The sequence below is a fragment of the Malus domestica genome, chromosome 01, assembly GCF_042453785.1.
Source record: "Malus domestica chromosome 01, GDT2T_hap1".
Lineage (NCBI taxonomy): Eukaryota > Viridiplantae > Streptophyta > Magnoliopsida > Rosales > Rosaceae > Malus > Malus domestica.
The window spans coordinates 16,111,099-16,127,262 of NC_091661.1; the positions used below are offsets into that span (position 1 = coordinate 16,111,099).

Below are 16,164 nucleotides of genomic sequence, written 5' to 3' on the forward strand. Positions count from 1 at the left end.
CCCTAAGCGACTTGCATTACAAGTTAGCAACTAATGATTGAGTAAGGGAAATAAAAGATAATCAATAGACAAAAACAAAGCGAGCAGTGCAAAAAGAGAAAACGTCTTTTACGATAGGAGCTTTTATTGTTTGAAGACTCACAAGCCGTGAATAACCGTTTATTACACCCTTTGTGCACCGTAAAAGACCAGTTATGTTGTAAGATACACTACTATGAACCAGAAACAGTGAAGTGAGACATGTTGAGAAGTTACCTCCTAACTACAAAAGGGAAAAATTGACAAGTTTATGAGATGGTGATAATACAACCAAAGAAAGAAGTTTCCTACCGAAATGAAAACAAACTGAAAGTGAATGCTAAACTCATTTTTGTCTAGATTAAGGAGATGCTTCAACCAGTAGTCGCTGCTTCTCAATCAATAGCCAAATTACATAGTGCTTTCATGATCCAAAAGCACTTATATGCAAGCAGTAGGCTATTAGACGCAATCGTATCATAAATTAAATACATCCCTATCTAAGAGAGCTAAGAAATAGATACTATAGCATATTCCCAACTCTACAAATAATTTGCATTAATTAGTGCACTTTTTGAACAGATCTGAAACCAGATCCACAACCTGCAAGTGGCCCTTTGTTACAATTGTGAAAATAGTATTGTTCTTGCACCACGGAACGAGTTCAAATCCAATTAACTTCCTAATCTAACATCTAATCTAATGTATATATCGTCTGACAAAAAACAAAAAAAAAGAAAAGAAAAAAACAAACAGATCCACTACCTCATTCTCTACTATTACTTAACCTTTACCCCACACAAACAAAATTAAGGGCAACGTTATCTCTACGTGCAAATGAAAGATCCAGCTCCTACGAAGTTTCTTATTGTATCTCAGTAATGTTTTTGTCGAAGTTAAGCCAAGACTCAAAAAGTAAATAGTAATATTGTTCTGGGACCCCCTTCATGTCGCTTTATAATCCCTAACTGCTCGAGTTCCGCCACTGGAAGAAATCTGCTTCCCAATTCTCTGCTCCTCAAACTTCCATTTCATTTCAAACCTCTCATCGCAACCTGCTCTCTCTCTCTCTCTCTCTCTTTTCTCTCTCTCTCTCTCATTAGCGCAATTACCGGGTTTGTATTTTCACTTTGTCATTTGCTAATTTACTTATCAATCGCCATTTTCCATTGATTAGTGCTCATCATCTGCAGAACCCATTACTCCTGAATCTTAAAGTTTTCTTCTTTCTTCTTTCCCCTCATTTGGGTGCATATAATTTTGGCTGCTTTTCAGTTTTTAATTACTTATTGGTACTTTCGTTTACAATCTAGGCCATTGGATCAATTGCTTTCTCAAATTCTTGTACTTTTACGGAAAAAAATATTGGGTTTTGGATCTTAATGTTTTTGAACATCTGGGTAATATCTATTTTGCTGTTTTCTACAAGCTTGCTGATTTACTAATGTTCACAGAAACTCAAGAGATTAAATTGTTAATTGAGCATTGTGTATTTGTCAGCAGGAAAATTAGATTTAAGTGTAAATGGCTGTTAGGAGGCCTGGTGTGCTTGCCTTGTTTGATGTTGATGGGACTCTCACAGCTCCAAGAAAGGTATACATCTCTGGTTTTTATTTTGTCCTTTTAAATCACTCTTTAATTTTCAGTTGGAATTTTATGTACCGGTTTATCATGTTGGTTATCGATTTGAAAGGCATAATCTTTTGCACTTTTTGATCAGCTTGAGAAAATTTTCTAATTGAATGTATTTCGCCCAAATCCCAGGTTGTTACTCCAGAAATGTTGGAGTTTATGAGAGAACTTAGGAAGGTATGTAACCCGTTAGCCTGAAAGTGTACATCTTTGTGAGGTTTGCTTGTTTCTTGTTAATAATCAAAGCCTTGTTGGAGTGCAGATTGTCACAGTGGGCATTGTGGGAGGATCTGACCTTTCTAAGATAACAGAGCAGCTTGGCAAAACAGGTGTATACTGTTATTTTGTAGAAGCTATATCTAGTAACTCCAACTGTATTGAACATTTAACTTTGCATATGATACATCATTGCGAGCTTCAGTTGTTGGAGCTCAAGTTTGGATATTTACTCATTATATAAACACTTATTTAACTTTTGTGCCTGGATGAATTTTGAAATTGTTTTGTTGCATCCGTTATTGGCGATTTAGATTGTCTTAATAGCGCAATATGCTATGTCGGTGCCCTGTTCCTTTTACATTAACTCTTAGATATCCTTCAATTCTAGTTCTCGAGGGACATTGTGGACACGTGCTTTATCCTCTTGACTGTCTATTAACTATGTCCTTGTCTTTGCAGTTATTGATGACCATGATTATGTATTTTCTGAGAATGGTCTTGTAGCTCACAAAGATAGGACGCTGATTGGCACCCAGGTATTATACAGCTTAGTGTGATAATAGAAACAAATTGTCACATTCATAATTTCATAGTGTCCTAATTAAAAGTGATGCTTGAATCAATTATGTGAAAGTTGATTTTTTTAAGTATCTAATGGCAAGAGGGATGCCTTGTTGGGGTAAATATGTGGTCCCCTTCTGGCCTAATATATGGCTGAAAGCAATAAGCAAAGCTAAAATTCTAATGATCCAATACCTTGAATTTGAGCATGGTATATATCGTAAAGATATAAACCTTCTCCTCAACAAAAAAGAAAAAGAAGAAATGGATCGTAAAGATAAATATTTCCATGATACAATCTTGTTCTTTGGATCTTTTGAGAGAAATTCTCTTCTGTTCTGCGAAGAAATTATTTGTGGCTAACGAAAGTAGTTAATTCATCTTATCGTGAGGTACTTGTCTGCTGTAGATTTCTTCTGGTCCGTATTTAGGTTTCACCCATTGTCCTCTATTACAGTTTGAAATTCTTGAACACTAAACCCGAGTCTGAAGTGGCTTTGGCTGGGTGTAGTGTAGGTGCCCAATAACCATGATTTGTTTTTTATAGGAATTGTGACAGAGTTGCATTATTTTTTCTTTGTTTCTGCATATTTTTAAATATTCCGTGATGTGATAAAAGTTCCAAACTGATGCATTTTGCGTTTTTCATTCTGTAGAGCTTGAAGACATACCTTGGCGAAGACAAACTCAAGGTAAAACCCATACTCTGTTGTATGCTATGACTCTCAAATTCCTTATTTGGAAGATATCTTAAGCAGTTTCAAGCACAACATACACATGGCACCTGGAAACTTAATTATGTTGTTCTTGAGATTGATCTGAGATGATTGGCATGCACTTGTGCAGGAATTCATCAACTTTACGCTTCATTATATTGCTGACTTGGACATACCGATAAAGAGGTTAGTGGAGTGGAAGCCTTTGTTAAATTTAAGCGGTTGAACGTAAACTTAAAACTTTTATTTTTAACTATAACTGTAGGGGTACATTTATTGAGTTCCGAAGTGGGATGCTGAACGTATCACCAATTGGGAGAAACTGTAGCCAAGAAGAAAGGGATGAATTTGAAAGATATGACAAGGTTAGACACTTGACCATAGATTTGAATTGTGAGTATATATTTTTATAACTGATATAAATTTTCTTTTTCACTTGTATATAACTTGAAAGTATGGTAATTCTTTGCAGGTTCAGAACATACGCCCAAAAATGGTTTCCGTCCTTCGTGAGAAGTTTGGTCACCTCAACCTGACATTTTCCATTGGAGGACAGATAAGCTTTGATGTAAATGATTTAATATTCGTTTATGGTTTAATGATTATTCCATTTATTTGTTTTTGCCTGCCTCATTCTTGAACTAGTCTAGTAAAAAGGTGACTAGACTTTTGAAATTGAAATCCAATGGTTTACAATGCTTGAACCAGGTTTTCCCGCACGGTTGGGACAAGACATACTGCTTGAGATACCTAGATGATTTTCAAGAGATCCATTTCTTTGGTGACAAAACTTACAAGGTTTGTCCATAATTTGATGGCTTAACCCTCTTCTATGTACAACTTCCTTCTCTATGAATTCATGAGTAGCAGTTCATGTTTTCTGTTTTACATTTATTCTTTTCGATGAAATTTCTGTTATTCGGGCCTTAAAAGACTTGTGAGTTTTCTTTTCCGCAGGGAGGAAATGACCACGAAATCTATGAATCTGAAAGAACCGTAGGTCATACAGGTAAGTTCTCGTCCCAGGTTTAAATTTACTTGCGGCAGACTCTCATTAGAACTTACATACAACAACAACAACAAAGTCTTTTCTCACTAAGTGGGGTCGGCTATCATTAGAACTTACATACCTAAACAAAAAAATATTTACGGAATATGTATATCTGATGATGCTCTACCCTTCTGCAGTCACCAGCCCCGAAGATACAATCAAGCAGTGCACAGCTCTCTTCTTGAGCCCTTGAGGTGGAGCCAACCTTTTGCTTCCGAGCAATATATGCCATTTTTCGAACAAGAAAAGTTAAATGCCATTTGTAATTCTGTATTTGAGAATAAATGTTAAGCAGAAATCTGTAATATGTAACATTATTATAGACTCAAAATATCTTGGTCGAGAAATTTCGTTTCTGCATTGTAATTTTGTGCTACCACAGTACCACGGATTCCTATTATATATAAATTGATCTAGTGAAAGGCATTTTTCACTTCCTTTTCATATTGCTTCTGCTATATGTAATAACGATGGTTTACCTTGCCCCCCTTAAACTTTTGTGGCAGAGGAGGGGGCGACGCTTGAGCTCGGTTCTAGCGTCTTCACTCCCTCCCCCCCCTTGGCTGCTCGGTTTTTTGTTGTTTAGCTGCTTGCTTGCCTTGGTGTAGGCTTTCCTTGTTCTACGTTGGCATCTTTGCCCTGGTAATGTTATTCCCAGTTTCCAAAAATAAATAAATAAATAAATAGTTGGTGGAGCAACAAGTTATCAAATTATTCAATTTATACGTTGCACATTACTAATTAATCTACTTTCAAGTAGCAAGCGGTGAATTGTTTTGGTGATAGGTCTTTCCTCTTCAATCCATGCGTTCAATACTAATTATAATGTCACTTCTAATAAATAAGCATACGAGAGCAACAAGTTATCAAATTATTCAATTTATACGTTTCACATTAATAATTAATCGACTTACAAGTAGCAAGCGTAGATTGTTTTGATGATAGGTCTTTCCTCTTCAACCCATGCGTTCAACACTAATTGTAATATCGCTTCTAATAAATAAACATACGCGATTAATAGCTTAAATGCTTGAGAATACCCAAATCTATATGACATAAATAAGTGTCATGAAAAGTAACTATAGGCATAGCGAAGCGACAAAAATAGTGTGCTTCGCGCTTCACTTTAGTTCAAATCTTTCTCCAAATAATTTATTAGATCAATTAAAATATCCCATGTTTTCAAACAAATAAATATCCCATTTTAAAAAAAAAATAAAAATACCCATTGAATCAAAGGAACTTTAACGAAAATCTTCCGGTTCTATTCACTTTAACGAAAAATCATATTTTTACACTAAAAAGTCAATCTAGTACTATTTATTTTACCGTTTATTTTGTTCTCATCATTAAAACTCAAAAGTTTTCAAATATTTTTCATTAATTTACTTTTGAATCAAACAAATAAAGTGCAATAAAAACTCTAAAAACTTTTTCTTTTTTTTTTTTTTGGTCAAGAAACTCTACAAGGCTCATCAAGAAAGACCAAAAATAAAAAAGTAATGCCAGAAGACAAAACGCAGTGTTTAGATCCATCAGCCAGTCCTTGGATGCCACCAACCAAATGCAGGAAGAAGAGGAAAACGCCACATTCTTCGTGGCGGTTCACGTCGGCGCGGGATACCACGCGCCATCCAACGAGAAAGCCCTCAAGTCCGCGGTCAAACGCGCTTGTCTCGCCGCTGGTTCAGTTCTCCGCAAGGTCTTTCTCTCAGGCACATTTTTCATTTTATTTTCCTTTTTGTATCATTCCAGCTTCTGTTTGGTTCCCCACAGAGCCTGAGGAAAATAGACAAGGAAAGATTGAAACTTGAAAAGATTGGCATTGGGATTTTTGTAATTTGCAATTTGAATGTTGTTTTTGTGTTATTCTTGCTTCAGGGTTCTGGTAGATGCATAGATGCTGTTACTGCAGCTATTCAAGTCTTGGAGGTGCATTTTCTCTTTCTATCTACATGTATATAACTCTGTGTGTGTCTGTGTGTGTTTGTCTATATGTGTATACAGGGTGTATTTGTCTCTGCGTATGTTTGTTTTTGTTTTCTTTTAGTGATGGTTTTGTTAATATGTTCTTAGAAGACTGTATATTGGGAAGTAGAAATTCGTAATTTGGCGCTGCGTGTTCAAAATGTTAGCTACGGGATATGCATGTTGTATCTGGTATTTGTGGGATTTTGAAAGTTTTGATTTTCTTCTTGTGCAAGAGCTATGGTTATGTGAATGTGGAAAGAGTTATCCGTGGAAATTTACGGAGGATTTTAGCTCATGTTTTGTACAAAAATCATGGTTTTACTAGTTTAACTTTGGTACTTTGAAGTGTACATTTGGAGTTATATAGATTTCTGGGAGGAATTCAATCCAATTATGTTCAAGTAGCTAGGATCCTAGGACAGAGTGCTTCACAAAAGCACCAACGTGCATGTAGAACAACATAATAAAGAAGATTCAGGTTCAAAAGAAGATTAGATGTTGTGCCTCTTATTTTCTTTATTTAATCCCCACCGTATCATGTATTGTTTATTGATTGTGTTTTTAATTAAATTATTGTCTTAAGGGATGAAGAGGTTGCACTTGGTGCGATGGCAAGTGCCTTCGCCCATAAGCGGTAGGTCTCGGGTTCGAGACTTGGGAGCAGCCTCTCCATAAAATGGGGGTAAGGCTAGCCGACATTCACCTCTCCCAGACCCTGCGTAAAGCGGGAGCCTTGTGCACTGGGTACGACATTTTTATTGTCTTAAGGGATGACCCAAGCAAAAATGCGGGCAGAGGCTCCAATTTGACAGAAGATGGTCGTGTAGAATGCGATGCCAGTATTATGGACGGAAATTCTGGAGTTTTTGGAGCTGTCGGAGCAATTCCAGGTTTAAGATGATCTGTTTATCTGTTTCTGCTAAACATATTACTGATTCCATACTGATTTCTACTCTGCATTTGCCCTTGTGTCACTGAATATCCCCTTGCATATGTTGTAGACCAGGTGCCAGAAACCCCATCCAGGTCACTGCTTTATTGTCCAAGGAACAAATGATGGGATCCCCTCTGTTGGGCTGAATACCTCCCATGTACTATTTCATCTCTCTTAATCAGACAGTTATAGCTTTCATTCCAATCATTGCATTCAGCTCAGCGATATTTTCTTTTATTATTTTTTCCCTTCAATATTTGTAAACCATAATAGCATTTTTTTCCAATCCTCCTGTTCATCTTTCCTTTTCCCTTATTTTCTTTTCCTTTAATTTAATAATGGAGCAAATTTGTAATTTGTGTAGCTTCCTGGTTGGTGAAGGTGCCCGTGCGTGGGCAAAGTCCAAGGGCCTTGCTTTGGCAGCAAGTACTACAGCTGATGATGAGGTAATCAATCGCTAATCTTTATTTTTTATGCTTATGTTAACTGTGAAAATAAACAGTGAGAAAAATACATTTCTAATTTTTCCATTTCATGGCTCTAAAGTTTCAATTGTAAATTTTTTTTAAAGATGAATTAATCTTGTGTATTTCAAAACAGTGGCTGGTGACAGAAAGATCGAAAGCACAATGGAGAAAGTACAAAGCAATGGTAGATGATGCAAAAGCAAATACAGGTTTCTGATTTTAGACTTTATTGTAATCCTCAAGAGACCGCTGGAATATCAGGTATTTCATCGCTTTTTTATATTTAAAAAATCTATTCCTCTCTTTTCAAAGCTTATGTTATTTTCAGTGCAACTTACCATCTGCACGTCTACATTTCCTAGTAATGACATATCGTTGTATCTGAGTTTAGGATTAGTAGCTCAACAATGTGATTCTTGGAAGCATAATGGAGCTGAAGAGGATTGCATCATGGATACTGTTGGAGTTATTTGTGTGGACACTGAAGGACAAATAGCATCTGGAGCCTCAAGTGGGGGAATTGCGCTTAAGGTGACAGATGGTTCTAAGAACTTGCACTCTTTGTTTGTCATCTGTTTGGAGTGACTAGTGATTGATAATCTAACCGGATTTTTGTACAAAAAAAAATACTGGTTGGTGGACGTGTGGGATGAGCAGCAATGCATGGTGCAGGGTGTTGGGGGTCCTCCAAGGGTCTTTTTGGTGCTCCGTGTATAGTTGGCTGTTGTGCAAGTGGTGCTGGAGAACATCTAATGAAAGGATTTGCAGCTCGCGAGCCCTGCGTCTCTTTGTCACTGTATGTCCTATTACTATATAATTTGTTTTTTTAAATGTTTTTCCTTGACGTGAATGTTGAAATTCAAGACGGGAGCGGTCATGAAGTGGCCAAAATTGAAGCAGTCATGATTCTTCAAAGTTATAATTAGAGCTATAGAGTTGGGTGGACCTACAATGTCTATCAATTGCTTAGTTTATATACCATGTCTATTCTTGTCCGGATAAAACCAAGTACGTGAACTTGACAGTCATTTTCATTCCTTAGTTCACAGGAAGGTCCTGCCTCTGCTTGCACGAAAGTTTTATGCTCTGTTGTTCAAGAGAGTAATCACGATTGTACTGATAGAAGTGCCGGAATTCTACTTGTGCAAGCTGATGCTCCCATAATGGTGAGTCCCAAGCTAGAACCTTTTCGTGTTGGTTATGTTTGTGTAGAATAAGTGTGTTTATGTGTTGCTTTTTAGGTTACAGGAAGGTCTCCAAAGTTGAAAGCTGTAGAGATTGGTGCTGCTTACACGTCCTTATCCTTTGGAATAGGATATTTTGGGAGCTCTATGGAGCGGCCCAAGGTATGTCCTGTAGTCTTTTGTGATCGTTTTATTATTAAGTGGCTTCATCGTCTTCCTCTTAATTGTCAAGATCTATGATTTCGAACAAGAATGTGGGGATCCAATCCGAAATCGTGGACTAAATTTCTCTCCCATCTTTTAGGTTTCAATTCTTAGGAGTACAAAATTGCAAAGCAAAACCGGAGTGGATCATTTTGAGGCACGAATTGACATTTCTGGTGGAAAGCCGCCGTTACTGTAAACCAGCAATCCCATTGGTTTAGTATTCCGGATTTACCCACCAATGCAGCTAGCTCCGGTGTAGAAGATCTTCGGTCTCAAATGGTTACAAGTTGTAAACTTTTTGAAGTTCTTATCTAGAATTAGCTGTTGGTTACTCCATCCTGGTTCATTGTGAAAACTACATTTGGGTGTTAGTAATTTTCACTAATGTGAGGTTTTTCCTTCATTGATAAACAACATATTAGGTTTCACCTCGTCTGCCGCCAATTCGATGAAAGAGGGGAAATTTAGGATGGCACTTGGAAAAGATTTAAACTCAAATCTATTGCAATTGCACTTGCTACATGAAGTCTGCAAACCTCATCTCTACTTTCTGTAGAGAGGATGCCTTCCAAGATTTTCGTATCAGATAATACATCAGAGTTCCCGGGACACAAAACAACAGTTGGTGATAGCCGATAAGCACACAAGGGAAATGTTCCCGCCGGCCAAAGAAAGCTCTCGATTTCAAATGGCGACAGTCGATTATAATATCCGCTTGTCTTGTAATCTCCTCAGGATTCTTGGTTCGGGAATGGACCATACTCATAGTTGCATCTTCCCTATCAACATTTAGATATCGCAAGTGATCTTTTACTATAGTGATAGAAAGGTGTTGAGTTCTTGCATGACGATGTGGGTTCGATCCCCGTCAAAGGCTAATCTAACATCTAATCTAACAAAATCTATCGTTTGACACAAAAACAACAACAAAGCCTTTTCCCACTAAGTGGGGTCGGCTATATGAATCCTAGAACGCCATTGCGCTCGGTTTTGTGTCATATCCTCCTTTAGATCCAAGTACTCTAAGTCTTTTCCTAGGGTCTCTTCCAAAGTTTTCCTAGGTCTTCCTCTACCCCTTCGACCCTGAACCTCTATCCTGTAGTCACATCTTCGAACCGGAGCGTCAGTAGGCCTTCTTTGCACATGTCCAAACCCATTTTGTGTACGTGTTGATGCTTCACCGCCCAACATTCTGTGCCATACAGCATCGCCGGCCTTATTGCCGTCCTATAAAATTTTCCCTTGAGCTTTAGTGGCCTACGATGGTCAACACGCCGAATGCACTCTTCCACTTCATCCATCCAACTTGTATTCTATGGTTGAGATCTCCATCTAATTCTCCGTTCTTTTGCAAGATAGATCCTAGGTAGCGAAAACGGTCGCTCTTTGGTATTACCTGATCTCCGATCCTCGCCCCTAACTCATTTTGGCCTCCATTTGCACTGAACTTGCACTCCATATATTCTGTCTTTGATCGGCTTAGGCGAAGACCTTTAGATTCCAACACTTTTCTCCAAAGGTTAAGCTTCACATTTACCCCTCCTGAGTTTCATATATCAACACTATATCATTTGCGAGAAGCATACACCAAGGAATATCATCTTGAATATGTCCTGTTAACTCATCCATTACCAACGCAAAAGGCTAAGGACTTAAGGATTGTTGATGCACAAAATCAGTGAGGACTTTGGTACAACAGAAAGTATTAAGTTATTGCTCTGGTCATTAGTGTGGATAAGTATGTAAATGGATAGAGACATGAAAGCAAACATAAGATGTACGTTGTTCACCCAAATTGGCTACGTCCACGGAGTAGATGAGTTCTCATTAATTGTGAAGGGTTTACACGAGTACATAGGTTCAAGCTCTCCTTTAGTGAGTACAAATGAATGATTTAGTACAAATGATATTAGGAAATATTTTAGGAGAATGATCTCGTAATCACGAAACTTCTAAGTACCGAAGTGTGGTATCATCTTCACTTGCCTTATCTGTCTCATAGGTAGATGTGGCATCTTCTCTGGAAGTACTCTTCCTCCATCCAGGGGTGGTATCTTTAACTGGTGGAAATGCACAAGGTAATGTATCAATTTCACTTGAAGCTTACTTGTAGTTTCAGGCTTGGTCAAGCGCGATACAAACCATGTAGTAGGAGTCCCCCAAGTCGCTGAGCTAGGGGATCTGCTGAAAGAGGTGACATACAAGGTAAGCAATCAGAGCTCCAAGCAATCAGTCCCAGATCAGAAGTTTGATTTCGAGTTCCGGCTGATTGTTCTTATTCTCCCTATCTTGCAGGCAGCATGAAGGATAAAGAGAAGAAAAGGAGAATAGATGATATGAGATACTTTTGCTTTTGAAGAAGTAACTTTCCACAGACTTATTCTTGAACTGGGCTGGAGGGTTTTCTGGTTTCCTCCAGAGTATAAGGCCTACTGAAGAATTTGAGGGTCAAAACAAGTCCATCAAATCTAGAGTATGTTCGATCCTGTTGATATGGGATACTTTTGCTGTTGACAAAGTAGTGGATGTATCGGCACGTGTTCTGTTACGCTTGTCTCCACATGCTTCCTTGTATCCTTCTCACTTTCCCTATCGGTTCCTCAGGCAAATGTGGTATCTTATCTGGAAGCATAAGATGTTGAAGATGAGTACTCGAGAGCAATGCCAGGTAAGTAATCAGGTAAAGGGTTCCAGGCAGTCAGTTCCTGACTGGAAGCTTGATTCCAAGTGCTGACTGATTACTCTCTTTCTCCTTGTCTTGCAGGTAAGAACAAGGCCAAAGGAAAAGACAGGGAAAAAGCATGATATGGGATACTCTTGCTTTTAACCCTGATGATATGAGATATTCTTGCTCTGGTGTAGCTTGTTTGCAGAGGTATTATCGGGGGGAAAGAAAACTGAGTATTTCGAGAGACTTCGTTTGGAGTGCCCTCTCAAATATGAGGAATGGTTGAGTATTTTTGTAGGTCTGCCTGTCCGTTGAGGATGGAGGTCGACATATATATGAGTCTCCCTAACAACAAGTAGTAATGCTATTCTTTTACCCTGCTTGGTCATAGCACGGTAGTGGGAGCTACCAGCTTCACGTGTGTCAGAGCACTTTGAAAAAGTGGTCTGTGGTATTTGGAAAGCTGATGTTGCGTGTGAAGATTACAGACAAGTTTTATCCAAGGAGATATTGAGAAAGCGGTACCTCTTCGATTTTCGAACAACCAATTCTGTTGGGGATCTGGCTCTCGAGATTCGGAGAACGGTGCCTCTTCGATTTTTGAGAGAGCAATCTTGCTGGGAGTCTGGCTCTCAAGATTCGGATAGCGGTGTCTCTTCAATTTTTGAGAAAGTAATCATGTTGGGAGTCTAGCTCTCGAGATTCGGAGGACGGTGCCTCTTCGATTTTGGAGCAAGCAATCTTGTTAGGAGTTTTCTCGAATGTGAGTAAAGGTAGGGCATGTTTGCTAGTCTACCTTGCCACGGAGCATAGAGGTTGACACACAGGGACTTTCCAATTATCCAGCAGTGGTGTTGTTCCTTTACCCTTGTGGGTAATAATATGATAGCTAGACCTTCAAAATTTATGTATCTAAACTTTGTTAGTGCTGTTTATTTGCTATTCTTTTACCCTTCTTGGTCATAGCGATGTAGTGGGAGCTGCAAGCTTCACGTGTCTAAACTTTTTCAGAGATCTTTGGCAAAGTTATCTGTGGTACCCATGAGCTGATGGTGCGTGTGAAAAGTGGATGATTGAACAGTAAGATTCACGTGCTTTCTACTTCACCAGAAATCTTCAACAGAATGCCCGTAATTTCAGCAAAGCTGAGTGTGTATGTGACAGGTGCTGACAATGCTGAAAAAAGCAGGTGCCTCTTCGATTTCTAAGATCGGCCCTCGTGGTCTCTGAGCAGCCCAGCTTTTGAGAAAGCAAGCGCATCTTCGATTTCTGAGATCGGCCTTCGTGGTCTTTGAGCAGCCCAGCTTTTGAGAAAGCAAACGCCTCTTCGATTTCTGGGCAGATGCCTCTTCGATTTCCGAAGCTCCGTCAAGTGCAGATTTTTATAAAGGCTGGCATTAAGTTTCAAAGCACACTTGAATCTTCACCAGTAGAAGCTCCCTTCTTGCACTTCTAAGATCTTGATTTGTCTGACCTTTTCTCACTTCAACACCTTTGAAAATGTATGGCCCCTCCGACCGTCGTTTTGACTTGAACCTTGTTGAAGAGGCAGCCACGCCTTCTCCAGACAACATATGACGCCCATCCTTCTTATCCCCTACTAGTCATCTTATCGTTGGGGATTCCGTGATGAAGAATGATATGACCGCTGCGGTGGTGGCCAAGAACCTTCTCACTCCCAAAGATAACAGATTTTTTTTCCAAACGGTCTGATGAATTAGCTGTTAAGGATTCTCTGGCTCTGAGTGTTCAGTGTGCAGGTTCTGTGTCTAATATGGCCCAACGTCTATTTGCTTGAACCCACCAAGTTGAATCATTGGCAGCTGAAGTGATGAGTCTCAAACAGGAGATTAGAAGGCTCAAGCATGAGAATAAACAGTTGCACCGGCTCGCACATAACTATACTACAAACATGAAGAGGAAGCTTGACCAGATGAAGGAATCTGATGGTCAGGTTTTACTTAATCATCAGCGGTTTGTGGGTTTGTTCCAAAGGCATTTATTGCCTTCGTCTTCTGGGGCTGTACCGCATAATGAAGCTCCAAATGATCAACCTCTGATGCCTCCTCCTTCTAGGGTTCTGTCCAGTACTGAGGCTCCGAATGATCCCCTTCCGGTGCCTTCTCTTTCTGGGGCTCTACCGACTGCTGAGACTTCTCCTAAGCAACCTTTGTGAATGATCCCTCTTGTTTGTTTATTTTGACTTATGCATATGTACATATTTATAACTTATCAGAGATATCAATAAATAAGTTTTGCTTCATTTCCAACGTATTGTGTTAAATACACCAAAACCTTCTTCACTGAGTGGGGTCGGCTATATGAATCTTAGAACGCCATTGCGTTCGGTCCTGTGTCATGTCCTCCGTTAGATCCAAATACTCTAAGTCTTTTCTTAGAGTCTCTTCCAAAGTTTTCCTAGGTCTTCCTCTACCCCTTCGGCCCTGAACCTCTGTCCCGTAGTCGCATCTTCTAACCGGAGCGTCAGTAGGCCTTCTTTGCACATGTCCAAACCACCGTAACCAATTTTCTCTCAACTTTCCTACAATTTCGGCTACTCCTACTTTACCTCGGATATCCTCATTCCTAATCTTATCCTTTCTCGTGTGCCCACACATCCAACGAAGCATCCTCATCTCCGCTACACCCATTTTGTGTACGTGTTGATGTTTCACCGCCCAACATTCTGTGCCATACAGCATCGCCGGCCTTATTGCCGTCCTATAAAATTTTCCCTTGAGCTTCAGTGGCATACGACGGTCACACAACACACCAGATGCACTCTTCCACTTCATCCATCCAGCTTGTATTCTATGGTTGAGATCTCCATCTAATTCTCCATTCTTTTGCAAGATAGATCCTAAGTAGCGAAAACGATCGCTCTTTGGTATTTCTTGATCTTTGATCCTCACCCCTAACTCATTTTGGCCTCCATTTGCACTGAACTTGCACTCTATATATTATGTCTTTGATCGGCTTAGGCGAAGACCTTTAGATTCCAACACTTCTCTCCAAAGGTTAAGCTTCGCATTTACCCCTTCCTGAGTTTCATCTATCAACACTATATCGTCTATGAAAAGCATACACCAAGGAATATCATCTTGAATATGTCATGTTAACTCATCCATTACCAACGCAAAAAGGTAAGGACTTAAGGATGAGCCTTGATGTAATCCTACAGTTATGGGGAAGCTTTCGGTTTGTCCTTCATAAGTTCTTACAGTAGTCTTTGCTCCTTCATACATATCCTTTATAGCTTGGATATATGTTACTCGTACTCCTTTCTTCTCTAAAATCCTCCAAAGAATGTCTCTTGGGACCCTATCATACGTTTTTTCCAAATCTATAAAGACCATGTGTAAATCCTTTTTCCCATCTCTATATCTTTCCATCAATCTTCGTAAGAGATAGATTGCCTCCATGGTTGAGCGCCCTGGCATGAACCCGAATTGGTTGTCCGAAACCCGTGGCTCTTGCCTCAATCTATGCTCAGTGACTCTCTCACAGAGCTTCATTGTATGACTCATTAGCTTAATACCCCTATAGTTCATGCAATTTTGTACGTCGCCCTTATTCTTGTAGATAGGCACCAAAGTGCTCTTTCGCCACTCATTTGACATCTTCTTCGTTTTCAAAATCCTATTGAAAAGGTCAGCGAGCCATGTTATACCTGTCTCTTCCAAGACTTTCCACACTTCGATCGGTATATCGTCTGGGCCCACTGTTTTTCTATGCTTCATCTTCTTCAAAGCTACAACCACTTCTTCCTTCCTGATTCGACGATAAAATGACTAGTTTCTACACTCTTCTGAGTTACTCAACTCCCCTAAAGAAGTACTCATTTCATGTCCTTCATTGAAAAGATTATGAAAATAACCTCTCCATCTGTCTTTGACCGCGTTCTCTGTAGCAAGAACCTTTTCATCCTCATCCTTGATGCACCTCACTTGGTTTAGGTCCCTTGTCTTCTTTTCCCTTGCTCTAGCTAGTTTATAGATATCCAACTCTTCTTCTTTGGTATCTAGTCGCTTATACATATTGTCATAAGCCGCTAACTTAGCTTCTCTCACAGCTTTCTTCGCCTCTTGCTTCGCTCTTGTATACCTTTCACCATTTTCATCGGCCTTGTCCTTGTATAAGGCTTTACAACATTCCTTCTTAGCCTTCACCTTTGTTTGTACCTCCTCATTCCACCACCAAGATTCCTTTTGGTGTGGAGCAAAGCCCTTGGATTCTCCTAATACCTCTTTTGCTACTTTTCGGATACAACTAGCCATGGAATCCCACCCTTGGCTAGCTTCCCCCTCTCTATCCCACCCACACTAAGAGATTACTTTCTCTTTGAAAATGGCTTGTTTTTCTCCTTTTAGATTCCACCATCTAGTCCTTGGGAACTTCCAAGTCTTGTTCTTTTTTCTCACTCTTTTGATATGTACGTCCATCACCAACAAGCGATGTTGATTAGCCAAGCTCTCTCCCGGTATAACTTTGCAATCCTTACAAGTTATACGATCCCCTTTCCTCATTAGAAGAAAA

At 39.4% G+C, this 16,164-nt stretch overlaps 1 protein-coding gene and 1 pseudogene across 4 annotated transcripts; both read left to right on the forward strand.

Annotated features, from left to right (window-relative positions):
• The first annotated feature begins 829 nt into the window (after nucleotides 1–829).
• On the forward strand, nucleotides 830–4,641 carry LOC103400412 (phosphomannomutase). 4 transcript variants are annotated; one of them, XM_070817215.1, is made up of 13 exons: nucleotides 1,003–1,133; nucleotides 1,332–1,418; nucleotides 1,522–1,611; nucleotides 1,783–1,827; nucleotides 1,913–1,979; nucleotides 2,329–2,405; nucleotides 3,087–3,122; nucleotides 3,277–3,332; nucleotides 3,412–3,511; nucleotides 3,619–3,714; nucleotides 3,855–3,944; nucleotides 4,104–4,155; nucleotides 4,335–4,641. In XM_070817215.1, exons 3-13 carry the CDS (start codon nucleotides 1,543–1,545, stop codon nucleotides 4,388–4,390), a joined length of 744 nt encoding a protein of 247 aa, XP_070673316.1. In that variant the 5' UTR covers nucleotides 1,003–1,133; nucleotides 1,332–1,418; nucleotides 1,522–1,542; the 3' UTR covers nucleotides 4,391–4,641. The 4 variants fall into 4 exon arrangements, with proteins under 4 accessions (XP_008337318.2, XP_070673316.1, XP_070673337.1 ...); XM_070817236.1 differs by having other exon boundaries at nucleotides 1,006–1,133; nucleotides 1,519–1,611; XM_008339096.4 differs by lacking the exon at nucleotides 1,332–1,418 and having other exon boundaries at nucleotides 830–1,133.
• A 1,058-nt stretch (nucleotides 4,642–5,699) lies between these two features.
• On the forward strand, nucleotides 5,700–9,480 carry LOC103400322 (putative threonine aspartase; annotated as a pseudogene).
• The last annotated feature ends 6,684 nt before the right edge of the window (nucleotides 9,481–16,164 follow it).

Bases quoted from the DNA above. Each gene is read 5' to 3' on its own strand.
- LOC103400412 (XM_008339096.4), top strand. From the start codon at position 1,543: ATGGCTGTTAGGAGGCCTGGTGTGCTTGCCTTGTTTGATGTTGATGGG. The intron at 3,333-3,411 runs GTTAGTGGAGTG...CTATAACTGTAG, and splicing joins TTGGACATACCGATAAAGAG to GGGTACATTTATTGAGTTCC. The intron at 4,156-4,334 runs GTAAGTTCTCGT...ACCCTTCTGCAG, and splicing joins AAGAACCGTAGGTCATACAG to TCACCAGCCCCGAAGATACA.